Source organism: Oncorhynchus clarkii, unplaced genomic scaffold, assembly GCF_045791955.1.
Source record: "Oncorhynchus clarkii lewisi isolate Uvic-CL-2024 unplaced genomic scaffold, UVic_Ocla_1.0 unplaced_contig_9557_pilon_pilon, whole genome shotgun sequence".
Classification (NCBI taxonomy): Eukaryota; Metazoa; Chordata; class Actinopteri; order Salmoniformes; family Salmonidae; genus Oncorhynchus; species Oncorhynchus clarkii.
The window spans coordinates 25,001-49,748 of record NW_027258479.1 but is presented as its reverse complement, the minus strand read 5'-3'; the positions used below and the strand labels follow the sequence as shown (position 1 = coordinate 49,748).

General features: G+C 47.8%; 1 protein-coding gene across 1 annotated transcript in view; it reads left to right on the top strand.

Moving 5' to 3' along the window:
* Nucleotides 1–1,043: 1,043 nt before the first annotated feature.
* Nucleotides 1,044–24,748, top strand: part of LOC139397095 (retinoic acid receptor beta-like) — a gene marked incomplete at its 3' end in the record, with an annotated part of 46,461 nt that continues 22,756 nt past the window's right edge. The window contains exons 1-2 of the mRNA XM_071143961.1: nt 1,044–1,056; nt 5,678–5,838. Coding sequence (XP_071000062.1) covers nt 1,044–1,056; nt 5,678–5,838 — 174 coding nt within the window. The remainder of the gene's footprint in view (nt 1,057–5,677; nt 5,839–24,748) is intronic.

Below are 24,748 nucleotides of genomic sequence, written 5' to 3'. Positions count from 1 at the left end.
AGTGGTCGATAAGGGCCCTGTCGTTCCATCCCGCTCCTGCGGCCAGGGTCCGAAATTCCAGGGCGAACTTCTGGGCGCTCCTCGTCCCCTGCCTCAGGTGGAAGAGACGTTCACCCGCCCCTCTACCCTCGGGCGGGTGGTTGAAGACTGCCCAGAAGCGGCTGGTTTACTCCTCGAAGTCATCCAACGCCGCATCTCCTTCTCCCCACACGGCGTTTGCCCACTGCAGAGCTCTATTCATTCATTCCTGTGAGACGATACAACAAGTAATATGTTTTAGTTATTTGACTAAACTTTAGTTACCCCCAGCTGACATTCTGTCTTTCTGTCTCTCTCAGTGGAGCCCGCAGGGGGAGAACAGCTCATAATAATGGCCAGAACAGAGCAAATGGAATGGCATCAAACACCTATAACAACATTGTGTTTGATGTATTTGATACCATTCCACTGATTCCGTTACCACGAGCATGTTCTTCCCAATTAAAGTGCCACCAACCTCCTGTGGTCTCTCTCTTTCTCTCTCTGTCTCTCTCTGTGTTCCTGTCTCTCTATCTCGCCGTGTACATGGTTCAGTGGTTAGAGAGGTGGCCTTGATGTTGCTGTTTCTGTCGTGCTCTTTCATTGAACGAGAGAAGTTAACGAAGGAAAAAGAACACCTCAAACTCCTTTTTTCAGGATGCACGCACATACACGCACAAACGCACACACACACGTTTGAGTAATCCCCACGGCCGCCACACATAAACACGGCATCACATGGAACTGCCCCCGGGGTTGTCAAGTTACTCTGAGACGAGGCAATGGTGGTCAGATGATGTGCCTCGGTCATCGTGTTGAGAACGCTTGGCCAAATTACACACTGCCGTTCTGAAACCATAGCTGCCTTCCTTATACACTGATGGTTTCTCCTTCTTTAATATTGTCCAGTGATGACACTAAGCTGACAGAGAAATACTGAGTGACAGAGCGTTTAACCATTTGTGTTCTGTGGCTGGTGGTGCAGAAGATACTGTAGATGCTGTGAGCTTAACTACATAGTCGTCATGGTAAAAGATAGTTACTGCATGGACTCAGTCTCCTTGTCATAAGTGATTCTGTATACCGTTGAAGTCGGAAGTTTACATACACTTAGGTGGGAGTCATTAAAACTCATTTTTAAACCACTCCACAAATGTCTTGTTAACAAACTATAGTTTTGGCAAGTCGGTTAGGACATCTACTTTGTGCATGACACAAGTCCAACAATTGTTTACAGACAGATTATTTCACTTATAATTCACTGTATCACAATTCCAGTGGGTCAGAAGTTTACATACACTAAGTTGACTGTGCCTTTAAACAGCTTGGAAAATTCCAGAAAATGATGTCATGGCTCTAGAAGCTTCTGATAGGCTAATTGACATAATTTGAGTCAATTGGAGGTTTACCTGTGGATGTATTTCAAGGCCTACCTTCAAACTCAGTGGCTCTTTGCTTGACATCATGGGAAAATCAAAAGAAATCAGCCAAGAAAAACTGTAGACCTCTGCGAGTCTGGTTCATGCTTGGGAGCAATTTCCAAACGCCTGAAGGTACCACATTCATCTGTACAAACAATAGTATGCAAGTATAAACGCCATTGGACCACGCAGCTGTCATATCGCCATCTCCTAGAGATGAACGTACTTTGGTGTGAAAAGTGCAAATCAATCCCAGAACAACAGCAAAGGACCGTGTGAAGATGCTGGAGGAAACAGGTACAAAAGTATCTATATCCACAGTGAAACGAGTCCTATATCGACATGAAAGGCCGCTTAGCAAGGAAGAAGCCACTGCTCCAAAACCGGCATAAAAATTACAGACTTTGTTTGCAACTGCACATGGGGACAAAGATCATACTTTTTGGAGAAAGGTCCTCTGGTCTGATGAAACAAAAATAGAACTGTTTGGCCATAATGACCATCGTTATGTTTGGAGGAAAAAGGGAGAGGCTTGCAAGCCGAAGAACACCATTCCAACCGTGAATCACGGGGGTGGCAGCATCATGTTGTGGGGGTGCTTTACTGCACTGGTGCTCTTCACAAAATAGATGGTGTCATGAGGAAGGACAATTATGTGGCTATATTGAAGCAACTTCTCAAGACATCAGTTTAGAGTCCCAAGTTAAATGTTGGTCGCAAATGACACCAAGCATACTTCCAATTTTGTTGCAAAATGTCTTAAGGACAACAAAGTCAAGGTATTGGAGTGTCCATTCACAAAGCCCTGACCTCAAACCTATAGAAACTTTGTGGGCAGAACTGAAAAAGCGTGTGCGAGTAAGGTGGCCTACAAACCTGACTCAATTACTCCAGCTCTGTCAGGAGGAATTGGCCAAAATTCACCCAACTTATTGTGGAAAGCTTGTAGAAGGCTACCTGAAACGTTTCACCCTGTCACACCCTGACCATAGTTTACTTTGTATATTTCTATGTTTTGGTTGGTCAGGGTGTGATCTGAGTGGGCATTCTATGTTACATGTCTAGTTTGTCCAGTTCTATGTTCGGCCTGATATGGTTCTCAATCAGAGGCAGGTGTTCGTCATATTTAGGTAGCCTGGGTTTCACTGTGTGTTTGTGGGTGATTGTTCCTGTCTATGTGTTTTCACCAGATAGGCTGTTTAGGTTTTCGTTACGTTCATTACGTTCTTTATTTTTGTAGTGTTTGTATTGATTCGTGTTTTACGTTTGTTTATTAAATCATGGATCGCAATCGACACGCTGCATTTTGGTCCGACTCTCCTTCTCATACGGAAAACCGTTACAGAATCACCCACCACCAACGGACCAAGCAGCGTGTCAACAGGCAGCAACAGCAGCGTAAAGAGGAATGGACATGGGAGGACGTTTTGGATGGCAAGGGCTGTTACACTTGGGAGGAGATACTGGCTGGAAGAGATCGCCTCCCATGGGAACAGGTGGAGGCACTTAGGAGAGCTGAGGCAGCCGGAGAGAGGAGCCGGCGATATGAGGGAACACGGCTGGCAAGGAAGCCCGAGAGGCAGCCCCAAAAATTTCTTGGGGGGGGCTAACAGGGAGTATGGCTACGCCAGGTAGGAGACCTGCGCAAACTCCCTGTGCTTACCGGGGGGCTAGAGAGACCGGACAGGCACCGTGTTATGCAGTGGTGCGCACGGTGTCTCCAGTGCGGGTGCATAGCCCGGTGCGGTATATTCCAGCTCCGCGTGTCGGCCGGGCTAGATTGAGCGTCGAGCCTAATGCCATGAAGCCGGCTCTACGCAGCTGGTCCCCAGTGCGTCTCCTTGGGCCGGCTTACATGGCACCAGCCTTGCGCTCGGTGTCTCCGGTTCGCCTGCATAGCCCAGTGCGGGCTATTCCACCTCGCCGCACTGGCAGGGCGACCGTGAGCATTCAACCAGGTAAGGTTGGGCAGGCTCGGTGCTCAAGAGCTCCAGTGCGCCTGCACGGTCCGGTTTTTCCAGTACCACCTCCACACCCCAGCCCTCCGGTGAGCAGCTCCCCGCACCAGGCTTCCTGTGCGTGTCCTCGGCCCAGTACCACCAGTGCCAGCACCACGCATCAGGCCTACAGTGCGCCTCGCCTGTCCAGCGCTGTCGGAGCCCTCCTCCTCTCCAGCGCTGTCGGAGTCTCCCGCCTGTTTAGCGCTGTTAGAGCCTTCCTTCTCTACAGCGCTGCCGGAGTCTCCCGCCTGTTCAGAACTGCCAGTCTGCATAGAGCTGCCAGTTTGCAAGGAGCTGCCAGTCTGCATAGAGCTGCCAGTCTGCAAGGAGCTGCCAGTCTGCAAGGAGCTGCCAGTCTGCATAGAGCTGCCAGTCTGCAAGGAGCTGCCAGTCTGCAAGGAGCCGCCAGAGCTGCCTGTCTGCAGGATGCCGCCAAAGCTGCCAGTCTGCAAGGAGCCGCCAGAGCTGCCAGTCTGCAAGGAGCCGCCAGAGCTGCCAGTTAGCATGGAGCCGCCAGGGCCGCCAGTCAGTATGGAGCAGCCAGGGCCGCCAGTCAGCATGGAGCAGCCAGGGCCGCCAGTCAGCATGGAGCAGCCAGAGCAGCCAGTCAGCATGGAGCAGCCAGTCAGCATGGAGCAGCCAGAGCAGCCAGTCAGCATGGAGCAGCCAGTCAGCATGGAGCAGCCAGAGCAGCCAGTCAGCATGGAGCAGCCAGAGCTGCCAGTCAGCATGGAGCAGCCAGTCAGCATGGAGCAGCCAGAGCTGCCAGTCAGCATGGAGCAGCCAGTCAGCATGGAGCAGCCAGAGCTGCCAGTCGAACGGACTCTTCCAGATCTGCCAGTCGACCAGACTCTTCCAGATCTGCCAGTCGACCAGACGCTTCCAGATCTGCCAGTCGACCAGAATCTTCCAGATCTGCCAGTCGACCAGACTCTTCCAGATCTGCCAATCGACCAGACTCTTCCAGATCTGCCAGTCGACCAGACTCTTCCAGATCTGCCAGTCGACCAGACTCTTCCAGATTCGCCAGTCGACCAGACTCTTCCAGATTCTCCAGTCAGCCAGGATCTGCTAGATCCAACTACCTGCCTGGGCTTCCTCTCAGTGCTGAGCTTCCTCTCAGTGCTGAGCTTCCTCTCAGTGCTGAGCTACCCATCAGTCCCGAGCTACCTCTGTCCCGAGCTGCCCCTCTGTCCCGAGCGGTCATTAAGGAGGGTAACCTATCTAGGGACGCTAAGGAGGTGGACTAAAACTATTATGGAGTGGGGTCCACGTCCAGCGCCAGAGCCACCACCGCGGACAGATGCCCACCCAGACCCTCCCCTATAGGTTCAGGTTTTGCGGCCGGAGTCCGCACCTTGGGGGGGGGGGGTACTGTCACACCCTGACCATAGTTTACTTTGTATATTTCTATGTTTTGGTTGGTCAGGGTGTGATCTGAGTGGGCATTCTATGTTACATGTCTAGTTTGTCCAGTTCTATGTTCGGCCTGATATGGTTCTCAATCAGAGGCAGGTGTTCGTCATTGTCTCTGATTGGGAACCATATTTAGGTAGCCTGGGTTTCACTGTGTGTTTGTGGGTGATTGTTCCTGTCTATGTGTTTTCACCAGATAGGCTGTTTAGGTTTTCGTTACGTTCATTACGTTCTTTATTTTTGTAGTGTTTGTATTGATTCGTGTTTTACGTTTGTTTATTAAATCATGGATCGCAATCGACACGCTGCATTTTGGTCCGACTCTCCTTCTCATACGGAAAACCGTTACACACCCAAGTTAAACAATTTAAAGGCAATGCTACCTAATGCTAATTGTGTGTATATAAACGTCTGACCCACTGGGAATGTGATGAAAGAAATAAAAGCTTAAATGAATCATTCTCTCTGCTATTATTCTGACTTTTCACATTCTTAAAATAAAGTGGTGATCCTAATTGACCTAAGGCGTGTAATTTTTACGAGGATTAAATGTCAGGAATGGGGAAAAACTGAGTTTAAATGTATTTGGCAAAGGTGTATGTAAACTTCTGACTTCAACTGTATGCCATTCCAGACAACTCACATCTAACATCTCAGCTGTTCTGAATATCAGTGGCTCGCGAATACAGCCTAAAGCTAACACTGTGCTGAATGGTTGATATGTCCAAAATGTGCAGGATACATTTTAGGCTACAATGAACTGTTTATTGTTGACATTTTTTCATTTACCTTTTCCCATTCCTTCCTTTTCCCCTCTCTCAGCTGTCCGGAACGACCGCAATAAGAAGAAGAAGGAGAGTCCCAAGCCAGAGCTGACCGAAAACTATGAGCTGAGTGCAGAACAAGAGGCCATCATAGAGAAGATACGCAAGGCTCATCAGGAGACCTTCCCATCGCTCTGCCAGCTGGGGAAATACACCACGGTTAGTACTGTAACACACACACACACACACACACGCCCACACCCCCACACACACACACAGAAGGAGAATAGAATAGACCAATACTACTGTACTGTATATTGTAATTTTCAGATCACAGAAATTCGTAACCCAACTCCTCGAGAAATTCACAGATTAACCCTGAGAGGTTGGAAGCCAGGGTCAGCCACTGTGCAGTTTAGAAGGGCACAACATCAGGAGATTAGCATGCACGAAGACACACTTGTATTTAGTTGTAGTTAATGCTCCAGGCACAGTTTGCATCAATGTCAGTGTAGTGAGATCTGGCGAACAGATTATTGTCTGTTTCATTTCTGTGATAGTGTACTTCTGACTGGCAAAGCCCACAAAGGGAATCGATCCTATGTACTGTACTGCAAATCCCCCTCTAATGCAGTAGCCAGAACTCAATTATGAGATAAATCCTCGCTAACACAACTCAATAACCTCTCCTCCCTATGCACGCCCAGGAGGGTCGGATAGATTTTGAATGGAAATCAATGACAATCAGAGGAGGTTAGGACTCGTTTTTGTGACAGGTGCTTCATGTCAACTGATGATCAATATCTGGAGAGTGTCATGAGAAGATAGACATTGTGCACTAGTCTTTAGAAAGCCTCAATAGGTTCCACAACTGAACAGTGCTCTTGTGCTCTGCGGCTGATCCTGTGCTGCTTCCATCCTATCCACTGTGTGTATGAGTGTGATATGAATTCTATTCTATTTTTTCTATTCTATTATATTCTATATTATTCTCAAAAATCTCTATTACATTAACCTTCTGAGTATTATAAATACTATATAGACCAACTCCAACGATCATATGTCTTTTTGCAGATTCATAAGGTATGTTCTACTACCAGGGGATCCAGAGTAGGCCATCCATAATGTTAGTACCAGACCCTCTTGTTTAGAGACATCCATAATGTTAGTACCAGACCCTCTTTCTTAGAGACATCCATAATGTTAGTACCATACCCTCTTTCTTAGAGACATCCATAATGTTAGTACCAGACCCTGTTGGTTAGAGACATCCATAATGTTAGTACCAGACCCTCTTTCTTAGAGACATCCATAGTGTTAGTACCAGACCCTCTTGGTTAGAGACATCCATAATGTTAGTACCAGACCCTCTTTCTTAGAGACATCCATAATGTTAGTACCAGACCCTCTTTCTTAGAGACATCCATAATGTTAGTACCAGACCCTCTTGGTTAGAGACATCCATAATGTTAGTACCAGACCCTCTTGGTTAGAGACATCCATAATGTTAGTACCAGACCCTCTTGTTTAGAGACATCCATAGTGTTAGTACCAGACCCTCTTGGTTAGAGACATCCATAATGTTAGTACCAGACCCTCTTGGTTAGAGACATCCATAATGTTAGTACCAGACCCTCTTGTTTAGAGACATCCATAATGTTAGTACCAGACCCTCTTGTTTAGAGACATCCATAGTGTTAGTACCAGACCCTCTTGGTTAGAGACATCCATAATGTTAGTACCAGACCCTCTTGTTTAGAGACATCCATAGTGTTAGTACCAGACCCTCTTGGTTAGAGACATCCATAATGTTAGTACCAGACCCTGTTGGTTAGAGACATCCATAATGGTAGGACCAGACCCTCTTGGTTAGAGACATCCATAATGTTAGTACCAGAACCTCTTGGTTAGAGACATCCATAATGTTAGTACCAGACCCTCTTGGCTAGAGACATCCATAATGTTAGTACCAGACCCTCTTGGTTAGAGACATCCATAATGTTAGTACCAGACCCTCTTGGTTAGAGACATCCATAATGTTAGTACCAGAACTTCTTGGTTAGAGACATCCATAGTGTTAGTACCAGACCCTCTTGGTTAGAGACATCCGTAGTGTTAGCACCAGACCCTCTTGGTTAGAGACATCCATAGTGTTAGTACCAGACCCTCTTGGTTAGAGACATCCATAATGTTAGTACCAGAACCTCTTGGTTAGAGACATCCATAATGTTAGTACCAGACCCTCTTGATTAGAGACATCCATAGTGTTAGTACCAGACCCTCTTTCTTAGAGACATCCATAATGTTAGTACCAGACCCTCTTGGTTAGAGACATCCATAATGTTAGTACCAGACCCTGTTGGTTAGAGACATCCATAATGGTAGGACCAGACCCTCTTGGTTAGAGACATCCATAATGTTAGTACCAGACCCTCTTGGTTAGAGACATCCATAATGTTAGTACCAGACCCTCTTGGCTAGAGACATCCATAATGTTAGTACCAGACCCTCTTGGTTAGAGACATCCATAATGTTAGTACCAGACCCTCTTGGTTAGAGACATCCATAATGTTAGTACCAGAACCTCTTGGTTAGAGACATCCATAGTGTTAGTACCAGACCCTCTTGGTTAGAGACATCCGTAGTGTTAGCACCAGACCCTCTTGGTTAGAGACATCCGTAGTGTTAGTACCAGACCCTCTTGGTTAGAGACATCCATAATGTTAGTACCAGAACCTCTTGGTTAGAGACATCCATAATGTTAGTACCAGACCCTCTTGGTTAGAGACATCCATAGCGTTAGTACCAGACCCTCTTTCTTAGAGACATCCATAATGTTAGTACCAGGCCCTCTTGGTTAGAGACATCCATAATGTTAGTACCAGACCCTCTTGGTTAGAGACATCCATAGTGTTAGTACCAGAACCTCTTGGTTAGAGACATCCATAATGTTAGTACCAGACCCTCTTGGTTAGAGACATCCATAATGTTAGTACCAGACCCTCTTTCTTAGAGACATCCATAATTGTATCTCCGTCCTTGACGCTACATTTGTTTACGCCGGTGTGTTTCATGTTGAGCAGCAACAAACCTAGTGGTGGGGGGAAATTAAAAATAGATGTCAGGAACAGATGACTTTGCTTTCCTGCAGATGAAAACATCAAAAGCACATCAGGGAAATGTCTGAGCTCGGGCAGCATTATGTGTGTGTGTTTGGGTTTGTGTGTGCTCAGGCAGCATTATGTGTGTGTGTTTGGGTTTGTGTGTGCTCAGGCAGCATTACGTGTGTGTGTTTGGGTTTGTGTGTGCTCAGGCAGCATTATGTGTGTGTGTTTGGGTTTGTGTGTGCTCAGGCAGCATTATGTGTGTGTGTTTGGGTTTGTGTGTGCTCAGGCAGCATTATGTGTGTGTGTTTGGGTTTGTGTGTGCTCAGGCAGCATTATGTGTGTGTGTTTGGGTTTGTATGTGCTCAGGCAGCATTACGTGTATGTGTTTGGGTTTGTGTGTGCTCGGGCAGCATTACGTGTATGTGTTTGGGTTTGTGTGTGCTCAGGCAGCATTATGTGTGTATGTTTGGGTTTGTGTGTGCTCAGGCAGCATTACGTGTGTGTGTTTGGGTTTGTGTGTGCTCAGGCTGCAGCGGGACGGAAACGTTCATCTGGGTGAGTGACGAAGACGTTGAGACATTTGGGACGACCGAGCGCGTCTTCTCTTCCGTTTCATTCCCTTCTTTCCTGACAGTTGTGAAAAGTGGAATAAATGCGGCTGATCCATGGTGGATCGGGAAGAGGAGGGGTGATTGGTACACACATACACACACGATGCGACAGGGCTTAGTTTAGTATTGTAAGTTACTATCAGTCTGTTTTAGGGCTTCATTTACACCAGTCATCTATAAGAAGGCGTCAAGGTTGATTTGGAGGCTGGAGCCTTTCCTCGCTCGCTCTCTCTCTCTCTCCCCCTCTCTTGCTCGCTCTCTCCCTCTCTCTCTCTCTCGATCGCTCGCTCTCCCTCGCTCTCTCTCTCGCTCTCTCGCTCTCCCTCGCTCTCTCTCTCGCTCTCTCGCTCTCACTCCTTTCTTCTCTCGCTCTCACTCTCTCTCTCTCTCGCCCTCACTCCTTTCCTCTCTCTCTCTCTCTCTCTCGCTCGCTGTCTATCTCGCTCTCTCTCTCGCTCTCTCTCGCTCTCTCTCTCGCTTGCTCTCTCTCTCGCTCTCTCTCTCTCTCTCTCTCGCTCTCTCTCGCTCTCTCTCTCGCCGTCTCTCTCACTCGCTCTCTCTCTCACTCTCCCTTCTCTCTCTCTCTCTCGCTCGCTCGCTCTCTCCCTTCTCTCTCTCTCTCTCTCTCTCTCTCTCGCTCTCTCTCGCTCACTCTCCCACTCACTCTCTCTCGCTCTTGCTCTCTCTCTCGCCCTCTCTCTCTCTCACTCTCTCTCACTCGCTCTCTCTCGCTCTCTCGCTCTCCCTCACTCTCTCTCTCGCTCTCTCGCTCTCACTCCTTTCCTCTCTCGCTCTCACTCTCTCTCTCTCGCGCTCTCACTCCTTTCCTCTCTCTCTATCTCTCTCTCACTCCTTTCCTCCCTCTCTCTCTCTCTCTCTCTCTCACTCCTTTCCTCTCTCTCTATCTCTCTCTCTCTCTCACTCCTTTCCTCTCTCTCTCTCACTCCTTTTCTCTCTCTCTCTCTCTCTCTCTCTCTCTCTCTCTCTCTCTCTCTCTCTCTCTCTCTCTCTCTCTCTCTCACTCCTTTTCTCTCTCTCTCGCTCTCTCTCTCTCTCTCTCGCGCGCGCGCTCACTCCTTTCTTCTCTCTCTCTCTCTCTCCCCTCTCTCTCTCTCTCACTCCTTTTCTCTCTCTCTCTCTCTCTCTCTCTCTCTCACTCCTTTCTTCTCTCTCTCTCTCTCCTTTTCTCTCTCTCTCTCACTCCTTTTCTCTCTCTCTCTCTCTCTCTCTCCCTCCCTCTCTCTCTCACTCCTTTTCTCTCTCTCTCTCTCTCTCTCTCTCTCTCTCTCTCTCCCTCTCTCTCTCTCACTCCTTTTCTCTCTCTCTCTCTCTCTCTCTCTCGCTCTCTCTCCCTCTCTCTCTCACTCCTTTTCTCTCTCGCTCTCTCTCTCTCTCCCTCTCTCTCTCTCACTCCTTTTCTCTCTCTCTCCCTCTCTCTCTCTCTCTCTCACTCCTTTTCTCTCTGTCTCTGTCTCTCCCTGTCTCTATGTCTCTCTCTCTCTCTCTCTCTCTCTCTCTCTCTCTCTCTCTCTCTCTCTCTCTCTCTCTCTCTCTCTCTCTCAGGGTATCTGTTACTATACCCTGAGAGCCTTCCCTCCAGAGAGATGCCCTGACGGATAAACTCTGACGTGTACATATTTGAAACCACTTAAGATCAATTTGTCACGTCGCTCTTCTGGTTTCACAGTCTTCGAAAGCCTGACCTTGTGTGTTTTTTTTTTTATTCTATAAGGATGTTGGTCCATAAAGTTGAAAACAGAAAGGCCAAAGATGGAGATTAACGTTCTGACTCTTCTGTCTTCTGCCAAGAGCTTCAAATGCCCCAGTACAGCTAGACAGCCACAACTCCATATCTACTGGGGGAAACACCACAGTGTTACATCACAACAGCAAGATTTGTGACCTGTTGCCACAAGAAAAGGGCAACTAGTGAAGAACAAACACCATTGTAAATACAACCCATATTTATGTTTATTTATTTTCCCTTTTGTACTTTAAGTATTTGCACATCGTTACAACACTGTATATAGACATAATATGACATTTGAAATGTCTTCTGTGATTGTAATGTTTACTGTTTATTTTATTGTTTATTTCACTTTTGTTTATTATCTACTTCACTTGCTTTGGTAATGTTAACATTTGTTTCCCATGCCAATAAAGCCCTTAAATTTAAATTGAATTGAGAGAGAGAGAGAGAGAAAAGGTCTCTAAGCCTGCATGTGAAGGCAGCTCTCTGCTCCCAGCATCCCTCTGAGCAGAGGTCAAGGTTCACAGACACCTGGAGCAGCAAAACCTCCTGAGCCAAATAGCAGAGTTAGATATGTACTGAGCTATGTCATGTAGATGGAAACATCCGATAGAGATACACTGCCTTGACAGAGAGATAGAACTTAGCTAGTTTTGGGACATTTTGACAGGTAAATGTGAGATAGTCATGTGGGATAGTGAAATGGGTCCTGAGTGACTGATAGTTTTCTAGCAGGTTGAGATAGCGGTTTGTTTGATTGACAGCTAGGCATGGCATCGTTGTGCAGGGAGTTTGAAAGTGTCTGTTTGTTTTTAGACTGATAGACTTACTTACATACAGTTTAGATTGGGCTCGGTGTGAAATAGTGTGTGATTGACACCGGAGCTTTGCGAACGATGTCCTGTTGGGAGTGTTGAGGAGCAGAGCAAGGGGAGATTTGTGAGGGATAATGTGGTAGACTTGTAGGAACTCGGGCACACACACATACACACACACACACACACACACACACACACACACACACACACACACACACACACAAACACACACACCTTAAACTTGTCTCAAGGCTTGGAGTTTCATGTCACCAATCAATCATTCAGGCTTTGTTCACACAGTTTAATAAACAAAGTAGAAAACACCACTGGCACACCCTGTCTGAAAGAACTCAATATATAGCAGTGGTAACAACTGTTCCAATCCTTTCCCATGGTGGATGATTGACATAACTAAAGCTAATCATTAGTGATTAAAGCCTTCCGCCTTCAAAGTATGTGTAAAGACTTTCCCTGGCGTAGGACAGCTCTGAAGGAAGAGTTACCATCAGTCTGTGCGTAGTTTCTCAGAGGTTAAAGGTTCACGGTTTGCCATACATCATTTTTATTTTTCATACGTTTATGAATGTCCCACAACTATGCTTACCCCACCTCCTACCCTTACCTCTTACTCCTTCATTTCTACCAAGTAGTAGTACCATTCATTTTCAGATAGAAATCCTAGTAATAAATATATTATGATATTATATATTTATTTGCCCAGTTAGTCAATCATGTATTATTCATGTCACATTCTTCAAAATTAAAATATTCTTAATTTTTCAAAATGACAGAAGAAAAACTGTGGCATTAAATGAAGATAATTTGAGTCAGTCAGTCATATAGGAGGGATGCATTCCGCTGTGCTGCTGTCAGTACTGTCACGGCAGTACCAGTAGTCCTGTAGATAGATAAAACCTTAATCTGGAACACTAGTAATTATGTTGGCTCTCAGACTGAGAACTCCCTCATTATTATAAGAGATTGGTTCCTGATGTGCCTTTTGAACATCACCTTTTGAACAGCTTTCTCTCTCTCTCTCTCTCTCTCTCTCTCTCTGTCTCTCTCTCTCTCTGTCTCTCTCTCTCTGTCTCTGTCTCTCTCTCTGTCTCTCTCTCTCTGTCTCTCTCTGTCTCTCTCTCTCTCTCTGTCTCTCTCTGTCTCTCTCTCTGTCTCTCTCTCTGTCTATCTCTGTCTCTCTGTCTCTCTCTGTCTCTCTCTCTCTCTCTCTCTCTCTCTCTCTCTCTGTCTCTCTCTCTCTCTGTCTCTCTCTGTCTCTCTCTGTCTCTCTCTCTCTCTCTCTCTCTCTCTCTCTCTCTCTCTCTCTCTCTCTCTGTCTCTCTCTCTCTCTCTCTCTGTCTCTCTCTCTCTGTCTCTCTCTCTGTCTCTTTCTGTCTCTCAAATTCAAATTCAAGCTGCTTTATTGGCATGAAAAACATTGTGTCAATATTGCCAAAGCAACAATGTATACAATATACATTGTAACAAAATTATAAATGATAGCAAATAATAATATAAAATGGTAGTAAATAATAATACAAAATTAAATACAAAAATAATAACAATAAAATGGTAACAGTCAATAGTAGAAATGCAATAAATATAAAATCAAATTATGGAAAATGAAACTATAACTAACTTATAACTAAATAACGGTCATCTTCTTCTTTATATCAGTACTACAACTACAATCATCATTACTACGACTACTACTACCATCACTAAACTGTTATCACTACCATTACCACCCATATTTGGAATGATAAACATTAATAATTATAGTAATAACAATAATAGTAATAATAAGTAAGTTACTGTTTACTATGCAGATGTTATTATTCAGTGTCCCTCAGGCTATGGCAGGAAAATACATATTTGGCTGCAAGAGGAGCCATTGCTCCTTCGCCCATGAGTATTCTTAGTTTTTCCTCTGGGTTCAATTTGTAAAAATGTGGAATATATGTAGTCATTTCTGTGAATAATGAATCTCTTTGTGAGGAATATTTATCACAGTAAAGGAGAAAGTGCATCTCTGTCTCTACCTCCCCTGTCATGCAGTGACCACATACACGCTCCTCTTTGGGTAGCCATGTCTTTTTATGTCTGCCGGTTTCTATTGCCAATCGGTGGTCACTCAGCCTGTACTTGGTAAGGATCTGTCTCTGCTTCGTATCTCTGACAGAGTAGAGATAATCAGCCAATTCATATTCTCTGTTTCTCTGTTTAGGGTCAGATAGCAATAGTCGGCTTTGGGATTTTGTTTCGTTTTTCTCTCTCTCTCTCTGTCTCTCTCTCTGTCTCTCTCTCTCTGTCTCTCTCTCTCTGTCTCTCTCTCTCTCTCTGTCTCTCTCTGTCTCTCTCTCTGTCTCTCTCTGTCTCTCTCTCTGTCTCTCTCTGTCTCTCTCTCTCTGTCTCTCTCTGTCTCTCTCTGTCTCCCTCTCTCTGTCTCTCTCTTTCTCTCTGTCTCTCTGTCTCCCTCTCTCTCTGTCTCTTTCTCTGTCTCTCTGTCTCTCTCTGTCTCCCTCTCTCTCTCTGTCTCCCTCTCTCTGTCTCCCTCTCTCTGTCTCTCTCTCTCTCAGCTCCCTAGATTAGGTTAAAGCTCCAATTATGTGGTGAAGAATTACAATCCTAGTCCTGGGTGATTTAGGAGTTTACTGCTGTGTGAGGGGAGATAGTGGAGAGAGAGTGGGTGAGTGAGAGGGCTTAAAGCGTGACAATGAATAAGGCTTCATTGACAGGGATGGTGATGAAAACGGCCCTGGCACTTTAAAAGACAAAAAAAAAACATTAGGGATATGTGGCCCTCAGCTTCAAGGAGAATGTGTGTGTGTGTGTGTGTGTGCGTGCGCGCGCGCGCGTGTGTGTGTTATATAGCCCAGTCAGCCATTGACTATGAGCTACATTATTACTGCTATACTCTACTGTCATTATCCTTCACAGGTACTGGATAATAATGCTGCCAAGTGTCTTTTTTTCTTTTGTTATGCCTACACACACACACACCCCGGCCGGTGATGAAGTGCAGAGCGTTGGTTTCTACATTGGCAGCTTATTTTCTAACGTCGCAACTTGTCTAATTTGTTTGGATAAATGCCTTTAAATGAAATTAGATCTCCCAGGCCACTTCCTTGTTTGGCTCTATTGAATTATGGGACTGAGGTAATTGACTGAAATTGCAGTGTGATAGGGGGATGGGGGGAGGAGAGGGAATCAAACTGTGAATACCTCTTCCTCCATATACCGTCCTCCCTCCTTCGCCCAGGGGAGGAACAAGACGAGTAGCTTTAATATCAGAGATTACGTCTCCCTCCCCCATCCCTCCCTCCATCTCCAACTCCTTTCTCCCCCATCCGCCATTCAGAAGCGACACACAGTACAGTAGTATGTATTGTCAGTCAGAAGCGACACACAGTACAGTAGAATGTATTGTCAGTGACACACCGTACAGTAGTATGTATTGTCAGTGACACACAGTACAGTAGTATATATTGTCAGTCAGAAGCGACACACAGTACAGTAGAATGTATTGTCAGTGACACACCGTACAGTAGTATGTATTGTCAGTTACACACAGTACAGTAGTATATATTCTCAGTCAGAAGCGACACACAGTACAGTAGTATGTATTGTCAGTCAGAAGTGACACACAGTACAGTAGAATGTATTGTCAGTGACACACAGTACAGTAGTATATATTGTCAGTCAGAAGCGACACACAGTACAGTAGTATGTATTGTCAGTCAGAAGCGACTCACAGTACAGTAGTATGTATTGTCAGTCAGAAGCGACACACAGTACAGTAGTATATATTGTCAGTCAGAAGCGACACACAGTACAGTAGTATGTATTGTCAGTGACACACAGTACAGTAGTATATATTGTCAGTCAGAAGCGACACACAGTACAGTAGTATATATTGTCAGTCAGAAGCGACACACAGTACAGTAGAATATATTGTCAGTGACACACCGTACAGTAGTATGTATTGTCAGTGACACACAGTACAGTAGTATATATTGTCAGTCAGAAGCGACACACAGTACAGTAGTATGTATTGTCAGTGACACACAGTACATTAGTATATATATTGTCAATCAGAAGCGACACACAGTACAGTAGAATGTATTGTCAGTGACACACAGTACAGTAGTATATATTGTCAGTCAGAAGCGACACACAGTACAGTAGTATATATTGTCAGTCAGAAGCGACACACAGTACAGTAGTATATATTGTCAGTCAGAAGCGACACACAGTACAGTAGTATGTATTGTCAGTCAGAAGCGACACACAGTACAGTAGTATGTATTGTCAGTCAGAAGTGACACACAGTACAGTAGAATGTATTGTCAGTCAGAAGCGACACACAGTACAGTAGTATGTATTGTCAGTGACACACAGTACATTAGTATATATTGTCAATCAGAAGCGACACACAGTACAGTAGAATGTATTGTCAGTGACACACAGTACAGTAGTATATATTGTCAGTCAGAAGCGACACACAGTACAGTAGTATATATTGTCAGTCAGAAGCGACACACAGTACAGTAGTATGTATTGTCAGTCAGAAGTGACACACAGTACAGTAGAATGTATTGTCAGTGACACACAGTACAGTAGTATATATTGTCAGTCAGAAGCGACACACAGTACAGTAGTATATATTGTCAGTCAGAAGCGACACACAGTACAGTAGTATGTATTGTCAGTCAGAAGCGACACACAGTACAGTAGTATATATTGTCAGTCAGAAGCGACACACAGTACAGTAGTATGTATTGTCAGTCAGAAGCGACACACAGTACAGTAGTATATATTGTCAGTCAGAAGCGACACACAGTACAGTAGTATATATTGTCAGTCAGAAGCGACACACAGTACAGTAGTATATATTGTCAGTCAGAAGCGACACACAGTACAGTAGTATGTATTGTCAGTCAGAAGTGACACACAGTACAGTAGAATGTATTGTCAGTCAGAAGCGACACACAGTAAATTAGTATGTATTGTCAGTCAGAAGCGGCACACAGTACAGTAGTATATATTGTCAGTGAGATGTGTGTCTGTAGTGGCTGCTGCCTGCTGCAGCTCGTTCACAGTGATTTAAAAACACTCCTAATGTCTCTCTCACTTAACCCCCCACGTCCTATCTATTCACCTCTCTCTGTCTCTCAGTATCTCTCGCTCTCGCTCTCGCTCTCGCTCTCTCTCTCTCTCCCTCAGTCTCTTTCTGTCTCGCTCTCTGTCTCTGTCTCTCTCTCTCTCAGTCTGTCTCTGTCTCTCTCTCCCTCAGTCTCTGTCTCTGTTTCTCAGTCTGTCTCTGTCTCTCTCTCTGTCTCTCTCTCTCTCTCCCTCAGTCTCTCAGTCTCTCTCTCTCTGTCTCTCAGTCTGTCTCTCTCTCTGTCTCTCTCTCTCTCCCTCAGTCTCTCTCTCTCTCTCTCTATCTCTCTCTCTCCCTCAGTATGTCTCTCTCTCCCTCAGTCTCTCAGTCTCTCTCAGTCTGTCTCTGTCTCTCTCTCCCTCAGTCTGTCTCTCTCCCTCAGTTTCTCAGTCTCTCTCTCCCTCAGTCTGTCTCTCTCTCCCTCAGTCTGTCTCAGTCTCTCTCTCCCTCAGTCTGTCTCTGTCTCTCTCTCCCTCACTCTGTCTCTCTCTCCCTCAGTCTGTCTCTGTCTCTCTCTCCCTCAGTCTGTCTCTGTCTCTCTCTCCCTCAGTCTGTCTCTCTCTCCCTCAGTCTGTCTCTGTCTCTCTCTCCCTCAGTCTGTCTCTCTCTCCCTCAGTCTGTCTCTGTCTCTCTCTCCCTCAGTCTGTCTCTCTCACCCTCAGTCTCTCTCTCTCTCTGTCTCTCTCTCTCTCTGTCTCTGTCTCTCTCTCCCTCAGTCTGTCTCTCTCTCCCTCAGTCTCTCTCTGTCTCTCTCTCCCTCAGTCTGTCTCTGTCTCTCTCTCCCTCAGTCTGTCTCTGTCTCTCTCTCCCTCAGTCTGTCTCTCTCTCCCTCAGTCTGTCTCTGTCTCTCTCTCCCTCAGTCTGTCTCTCTCACTCAGTCTGTCTCTGTCTCTCTCTCCCTCAGGCTGTCTCTCTCTCCCTCAGTCTGTCTCTGTCTCTCTCTCCCTCAGTCTCTCTCTCTGTCTCTGTCTCTCTATCTGTCTCTCTCTCCCTCAGTCTGTCTCTCTCTCTCAGTCTGTCTCTCTCTCCCTCAGTCTGTCTCTGTCTCTCTCTCCCTCAGTCTGTCTCTGTCTCTCTCACCCTCAGTCTCTCTCTCTCTGTCTCTCTCTCTCTCTGTCTCTCTCTCTGTCTCTGTCTCTCTCTCTGTCTCTCTCTCCCTCAGTCTGTCTCTCTCTCCCTCAGTCTGTCTCTCTCTCCCTCAGTCTGTCTCTGTCTCTCTCTCCCTCAGTCTGTCTCTGTCTCTCTCACCCTCAGTCTCTCTCTCTCTCTCTGTCTCTCTCTCTCTCTGTCTCTCTCTCTGTCTCTGTCTCTCTCTCTGTCTCTCTCTCTCTCAGTCTGTCTCTCTCTCCCTCAGTCTGTCTCTCTCTCCCTCAGTCTGTCTCTGTCTCTCTCTCCCTCAGTCTGTCTCTCTCTCTGTCTCTCTCTGTCTCTGTCTCTCTCTCTGTCTCTGTCTCTCTCTCCCTCAGTCTCTCTCTGTCTCTCTCTCCCTCAGTCTGTCTCTGTCTCTCTCACCCTCCCTCAGTCTGTCTCTCTCTCTCTCTCACCCTCAGTCTCTCTCTCTCTCTCTCTCTGTCTCTCTCTCTCTGTCTCTCTCTCTGTCTCTGTCTCTCTCTCCCTGAGTCTCTCTCTCTGTCTCTCTCTCTGTCTCTCTCTCTCTGTCTCTCTCTCCCTCAGTCTCTCTCTCTGTCTCTCTCGCCATCAGTCTCTCTCTCTGTCTCTGTCTCTCTCTCCCTCAGTCTCTGTCTCTGTCTCTCTCTCCCTCAGTCTCTGTCTCTCTCTCTGTCTCTATCTCTTTCCCTCAGTCTGCCTCTGTCTCTCTCTCCCTCAGTCTGTCTCCCTCTCCCTCAGTCTGTCTCTCTCTCCCTCAGTCTCTCTCCATCAGTCTGTCTCTGTTTCTCTCTCCCTCAGTCTGTCTGTGTCTCTCTCTCCCTCAGTCTGTCTCTGTCTCTCTCTCCCTCAGTCTGTCTCTCTCTCCCTCAGTCTCTCTCTCTCTCCCTCAGTCTGTCTCTGTCTCTCTCTCCCTCAGTCTGTCTCTCTCTCCCTCAGTCTGTCTCTGTCTCTCTCTCCCTCAGTCTGTCTCTGTCTCTCTCTCCCTCAGTCTGTCTCTCTCACCCTCAGTCTCTCTCTCTCTCTGTCTCTCTCTGTCTCTGTCTCTCTCTCTGTCTCTCTCTCCCTCAGTCTGTCTCTCTCTCCCTCAGTCTGTCTCTCTCCCTCAGTCTCTCTCTGTCTCTCTCTCCCTCAGTCTGTCTCTGTCTCTCTCTCCCTCAGTCTGTCTCTGTCTCTCTCTCCCTCAGTCTGTCTCTCTCTCCCTCAGTCTGTCTCTGTCTCTCTCTCCCTCAGTCTGTCTCTCTCTCCCTCAGTCTGTCTCTGTCTCTCTCTCCCTCAGTCTGTCTCTCTCTCCCTCAGTCTGTCTCTGTCTCTCTCTCCCTCAGTCTCTCTCTCTGTCTCTGTCTCTCTATCTGTCTCTCTCTCCCTCAGTCTGTCTCTCTCTCCCTCAGTCTGTCTCTCTCTCCCTCAGTCTGTCTCTGTCTCTCTCTCCCTCAGTCTGTCTCTGTCTCTCTCACCCTCAGTCTCTCTCTCTCTGTCTCTCTCTGTCTCTCTCTGTCTCTGTCTCTCTCTCTGTCTCTCTCTCCCTCAGTCTGTCTCTCTCTCCCTCAGTCTGTCTCTCTCTCCCTCAGTCTGTCTCTCTCTCCCTCAGTCTGTCTCTCTCTCCCTCAGTCTGTCTCTGTCTCTCTCTCCCTCAGTCTCTCTCTCTGTCTCTGTCTCTCTCCCTCAGTCTGTCTCTCTCTCCCTCAGTCTGTCTCTCTCTCCCTCAGTCTGTCTCTGTCTCTCTCTCCCTCAGTCTGTCTCTGTCTCTCTCACCCTCAGTCACTCTCTCTCTCTCTGTCTCTCTCTCTCTCTGTCTCTCTCTCTGTCTCTGTCTCTCTCTCTGTCTCTCTCTCCCTCAGTCTGTCTCTCTCTCCCTCAGTCTGTCTCTCTCTCCCTCAGTCTGTCTCTGTCTCTCTCTCCCTCAGTCTGTCTCTCTCTCCCTCAGTCTGTCTCTGTCTCTCTCTCCCTCAGTCTGTCTCTGTCTCTCTCACCCTCAGTCTCTCTCTCTCTCTGTCTCTCTCTGTCTCTGTATCTCTCTCTGTCTCTGTCTCTCTCTCCCCCAGTCTCTCTCTGTCTCTCTCTCCCTCAGTCTGTCTCTGTCTCTCTCTCCCTCAGTCTGTCTCTGTCTCTCTCACCCTCCCTCAGTCTGTCTCTCTCTCTCTCACCCTCAGTCTCTCTCTCTCTCTCTGTCTCTCTCTCTCTGTCTCTCTCTCTGTCTCTGTCTCTCTCTCCCTCAGTCTCTCTCTCTGTCTCTCTCTCCCTCAGTCTGTCTCTCTCTCCCTCAGTCTGTCTCTGTCTCTCTCTCCCTCAGTCTGTCTCTGTCTCTCTCACCCTCAGTCTCTCTATCTCTCTGTCTCTCTCTCTCTCTGTCTCTCTCTCTGTCTCTGTCTCTCTCTCTGTCTCTCTCTCCCTCAGTCTGTCTCTCTCCCTCAGTCTGTCTCTCTCTCCCTCAGTCTGTCTCTGTCTCTCTCTCCCTCAGTCTGTCTCTCTCTCACTCAGTCTGTCTCTGTCTCTCTCTCCCTCAGTCTCTCTCTCTGTCTCTGTCTCTCTCTCTGTCTCTCTCTCCCTCAGTCTGTCTCTCTCTCCCTCAGTCTGTCTCTCTCTCCCTCAGTCTGTCTCTGTCTCTCTCTCCCTCAGTCTGTCTCTGTCTCTCTCACCCTCAGTCTCTCTCTCTCTCTCTGTCTCTCTCTGTCTCTCTCTCTGTCTCTGTCTCTCTCTCTGTCTCTCTCTCCCTCAGTCTGTCTCTCTCTTCCTCAGTCTGTCTCTCTCTCTCCCTCAGTCTGTCTCTGTCTCTCTCTCCCTCAGCCTGTCTCTCTCTCTGTCTCTCTCTGTCTCTGTCTCTCTCTCTGTCTCTCTCTCCCTCAGTCTCTCTCTGTCTCTCTCTCCCTCAGTCTGTCTCTGTCTCTCTCTCCCTCAGTCTGTCTCTGTCTCTCTCACCCTCCCTCAGTCTGTCTCTCTCTCTCTCTCACCCTCAGTCTCTCTCTCTCTCTCTCTGTCTCTCTCTCTCTGTCTCTCTCTCTGTCTCTGTCTCTCTCTCCCTCAGTCTCTCTCTCTGTCTCTCTCTCTGTCTCTCTCTCTCTGTCTCTCTCTCCCTCAGTCTCTCTCTCTGTCTCTCTCGCCATCAGTCTCTCTCTCTGTCTCTGTCTCTCTCTCCCTCAGTCTCTGTCTCTGTCTCTCTCTCCCTCAGTCTCTGTCTCTCTCTCTGTCTCTATCTCTCTCCCTCAGTCTGCCTCTGTCTCTCTCTCCCTCAGTCTGTCTCCCTCTCCCTCAGTCTGTCTCTCTCTCCCTCAGTCTCTCTCCATCAGTCTGTCTCTGTTTCTCTCTCCCTCAGTCTGTCTCTGTCTCTCTCTCCCTCAGTCTGTCTCTCTCTCCCTCAGTCTGTCTCTCGCTCCCTCAGTCTCTCTCTCTCTCCCTCAGTCTGTCTCTGTCTCTCTCTCCCTCAGTCTGTCTCTCTCTCCCTCAGTGTGTCTCTGTCTCTCTCTCCCTCAGTCTGTCTCTCTCACCCTCAGTCTCTCTCTCTCTCTGTCTCTCTCTGTCTCTGTCTCTCTCTCTGTCTCTCTCTCCCTCAGTCTGTCTCTCTCTCCCTCAGTCTGTCTCTCTCCATCAGTCTCTCTCTGTCTCTCTCTCCCTCAGTCTGTCTCTGTCTCTCTCTCCCTCAGTCTGTCTCTGTCTCTCTCTCCCTCAGTCTGTCTCTCTCTCCCTCAGTCTGTCTCTGTCTCTCTCTCCCTCAGTCTGTCTCTCTCTCCCTCAGTCTGTCTCTGTCTCTCTCTCCCTCAGTCTCTCTCTCTGTCTCTGTCTCTCTATCTGTCTCTCTCTCCCTCAGTCTGTCTCTCTCTCCCTCAGTCTGTCTCTCTCTCCCTCAGTCTGTCTCTGTCTCTCTCTCCCTCAGTCTGTCTCTGTCTCTCTCACCCTCAGTCTCTCTCTCTCTCTGTCTCTCTCTCTCTCTCTGTCTCTCTCTCTGTCTCTGTCTCTCTCTCTGTCTCTCTCTCCCTCAGTGTGTCTCTCTCTCCCTCAGTCTGTCTCTCTCTCCCTCAGTCTGTCTCTGTCTCTCTCTCCCTCAGTCTGTCTCTCTCTCCCTCAGTCTGTCTCTGTCTCTCTCTCCCTCAGTCTCTCTCTCTGTTTCTGTCTCTCTCTCTGTCTCTCTCTCCCTCAGTCTGTCTCTCTCTCCCTCAGTCTGTCTCTCTCTCCCTCAGTCTGTCTCTGTCTCTCTCTCCCTCAGTCTGTCTCTGTCTCTCTCACGCTCAGTCTCTCTCTCTCTCTCTGTCTCTCTCTCTCTCTGTCTCTCTCTCTGTCTCTGTCTCTCTCTCTGTCTCTCTCTCCCTCAGTCTGTCTCTCTCTCCCTCAGTCTGTCTCTCTCTCCCTCAGTCTGTCTCTGTCTCTCTCTCCCTCAGTCTGTCTCTCTCTCCCTCAGTCTGTCTCTGTCTCTCTCTCCCTCAGTCTGTCTCTGTCTCTCTCACCCTCAGTCTCTCTCTCTCTCTGTCTCTCTCTGTCTCTGTCTCTCTCTCTGTCTCTGTCTCTCTCTCCCTCAGTCTCTCTCTGTCTCTCTCTCCCTCAGTCTGTCTCTGTCTCTCTCTCCCTCAGTCTGTCTCTGTCTCTCTCACCCTCCCTCAGTCTGTCTCTCTCTCTCTCTCACCCTCAGTCTCTCTCTCTCTCTCTGTCTCTCTCTCTCTGTCTCTCTCTCTGTCTCTGTCTCTCTCTCCCTCAGTCTCTCTCTCTGTCTCTCTCTCCCTCAGTCTCTGTCTCTGTCTCTGTCTCTCTCGCCCTCTGTCTCTCTGTCTCTCTCTCTGTCTCTATCTCTCTCCCTCAGTCTGCCTCTGTCTCTCTCTCCCTCAGTCTGTCTCCCTCTCCCTCAGTCTGTCTCTCTCTCCCTCAGTCTCTCACTCTCAGTCTGTCTCTGTGTCTCCCTCAGTCAGTCTCTCTCTCCCTCCCTCAGTCTGTCTCTGTCTCTCTCTCCCTCAGTCTGTCTCTCTCTCCCTCAGTCCAGCTCTGTCTCTCTCTCCCTCAGTCTCTCTGTCTCTCTCTCCCTCAGTCTGTCTCTCTCTCCCTCAGTCTGTCTCTGTCTCTCTCTCTCTCCCTCAGTCTGTCTCTCTCTCCCTCAGTCTGTCTCTCTCTCCCTCAGTCTCTCTCTGTCTCTCTGTCCCTCAGTCTGTCTCTCTCTCCCTCAGTCTGTCTCTGTCTCTCTCTCCCTCAGTCTCTCTCTCTGTCTCTCTCTCCCTCAGTCTGTCTCTCTCTCCCTCAGTCTGTCTCTCTCTCCCTCAGTCTGTCTCTGTCTCTCTCTCCCTCAGTCTGTCTCTCTCTCCCTCAGTCTGTCTCTGTCTCTCTCTCCCTCAGTCTGTCTCTGTCTCTCTCACCCTCAGTCTCTCTCTCTCTCTGTGTCTCTCTCTCTGTCTCTGTCTCTCTCTCCCTCAGTCTCTCTCTCTGTCTCTCTCTCTGTCTCTCTCTCCCTCAGTCTCTCTCTCTGTTTCTCTCGCCATCAGTCTCTCTCTGTCTCTGTCTCTCTCTCCCCCAGTCTCTGTCTCTGTCTCTCTCTCCCTCAGTCTCTGTCTCTGTCTCTCTCGCCCTCTGTATCTCTGTCTCTCTCTCTGTCTCTCTCTCTCCCTCAGTCTCTCTCTCTATCTCTCTCCCTCAGTCTGTCTCTGTCTCTCTCTGCCTCAGTCTGTCTCCCTCTCCCTCAGTCTCTCTCTCTCTCCCTCAGTCTGTCTCTCTCTCCCTCAGTCTGTCTCTGTCTCTCTCTCCCTCAGTCTCTCTCTCTCCCTCAGTCTCTCTCCATCAGTCTGTCTCTGTCTCTCTCTCCCTCAGTCTGTCTCTCTCTCCCTCAGTCTGTCTCTCTCTCACTCTGTCTGTCTCTCTCTCCCTCAGTCTGTCTCTGTCTCTCTCTCCCTCACTCTGTCTCTCTCTCCCTCAGTCTGTCTCTGTCTCTCTCTCCCTCAGTCTGTCTCTGTTTCTCTCTCCCTCAGTCTGTCTCTGTCTCTCTCTCCCTCAGTCTGTCTCTGTCTCTCTCTCCCTCAGTCTGTCTCTGTCTCTCTCTCCCTCAGTCTGTCTCTCTCTCTCTCCCTCAGTCTGTCTCTCTCTCTCTCCCTCAGTCTCTCTCTGTCTCTCTCTCCCTCAGTCTGTCTCTCTCCCTCAGTCTCTCTCTGTCTCTCTCTCCCTCAGTCTGTCTCTATCTCTCTCCCTCAGTCTGTCTCTCTCTCCCTCAGTCTGTCTCTCTCTCCCTCAGTCTGTCTCTGTCTCTCTCTCCCTCAGTCTGTCTCTGTCTCTCTCTCCCTCAGTCTGTCTCTCTCTCCCTCAGTCTGTCTCTGTCTCTCTCTCCCTCAGTCTGTCTCTGTCTCTCTCACCCTCAGTCTCTCTCTCTGTCTCTGTCTCTCTCTCCCTCAGTCTCTCTCTCTCTCTCTGTCTCTGTCTCTCTCTGTCTCTCTCTCTCTCCCTCAGTCTCTCTCTGTCTCTCTCTCTGTCTCTCTCTCTCTCTCCCTCAGTCTCTCTCTCTGTCTCTCTCTCTGTCTCTCTCTCTCTCTGTCTCTCTCTCCCTCAGTTTCTCTCTCTGTCTCTCTCGTCCTCAGTCTCTGTCTCTCTCTCCCTCAGTCTCTGTCTCTGTC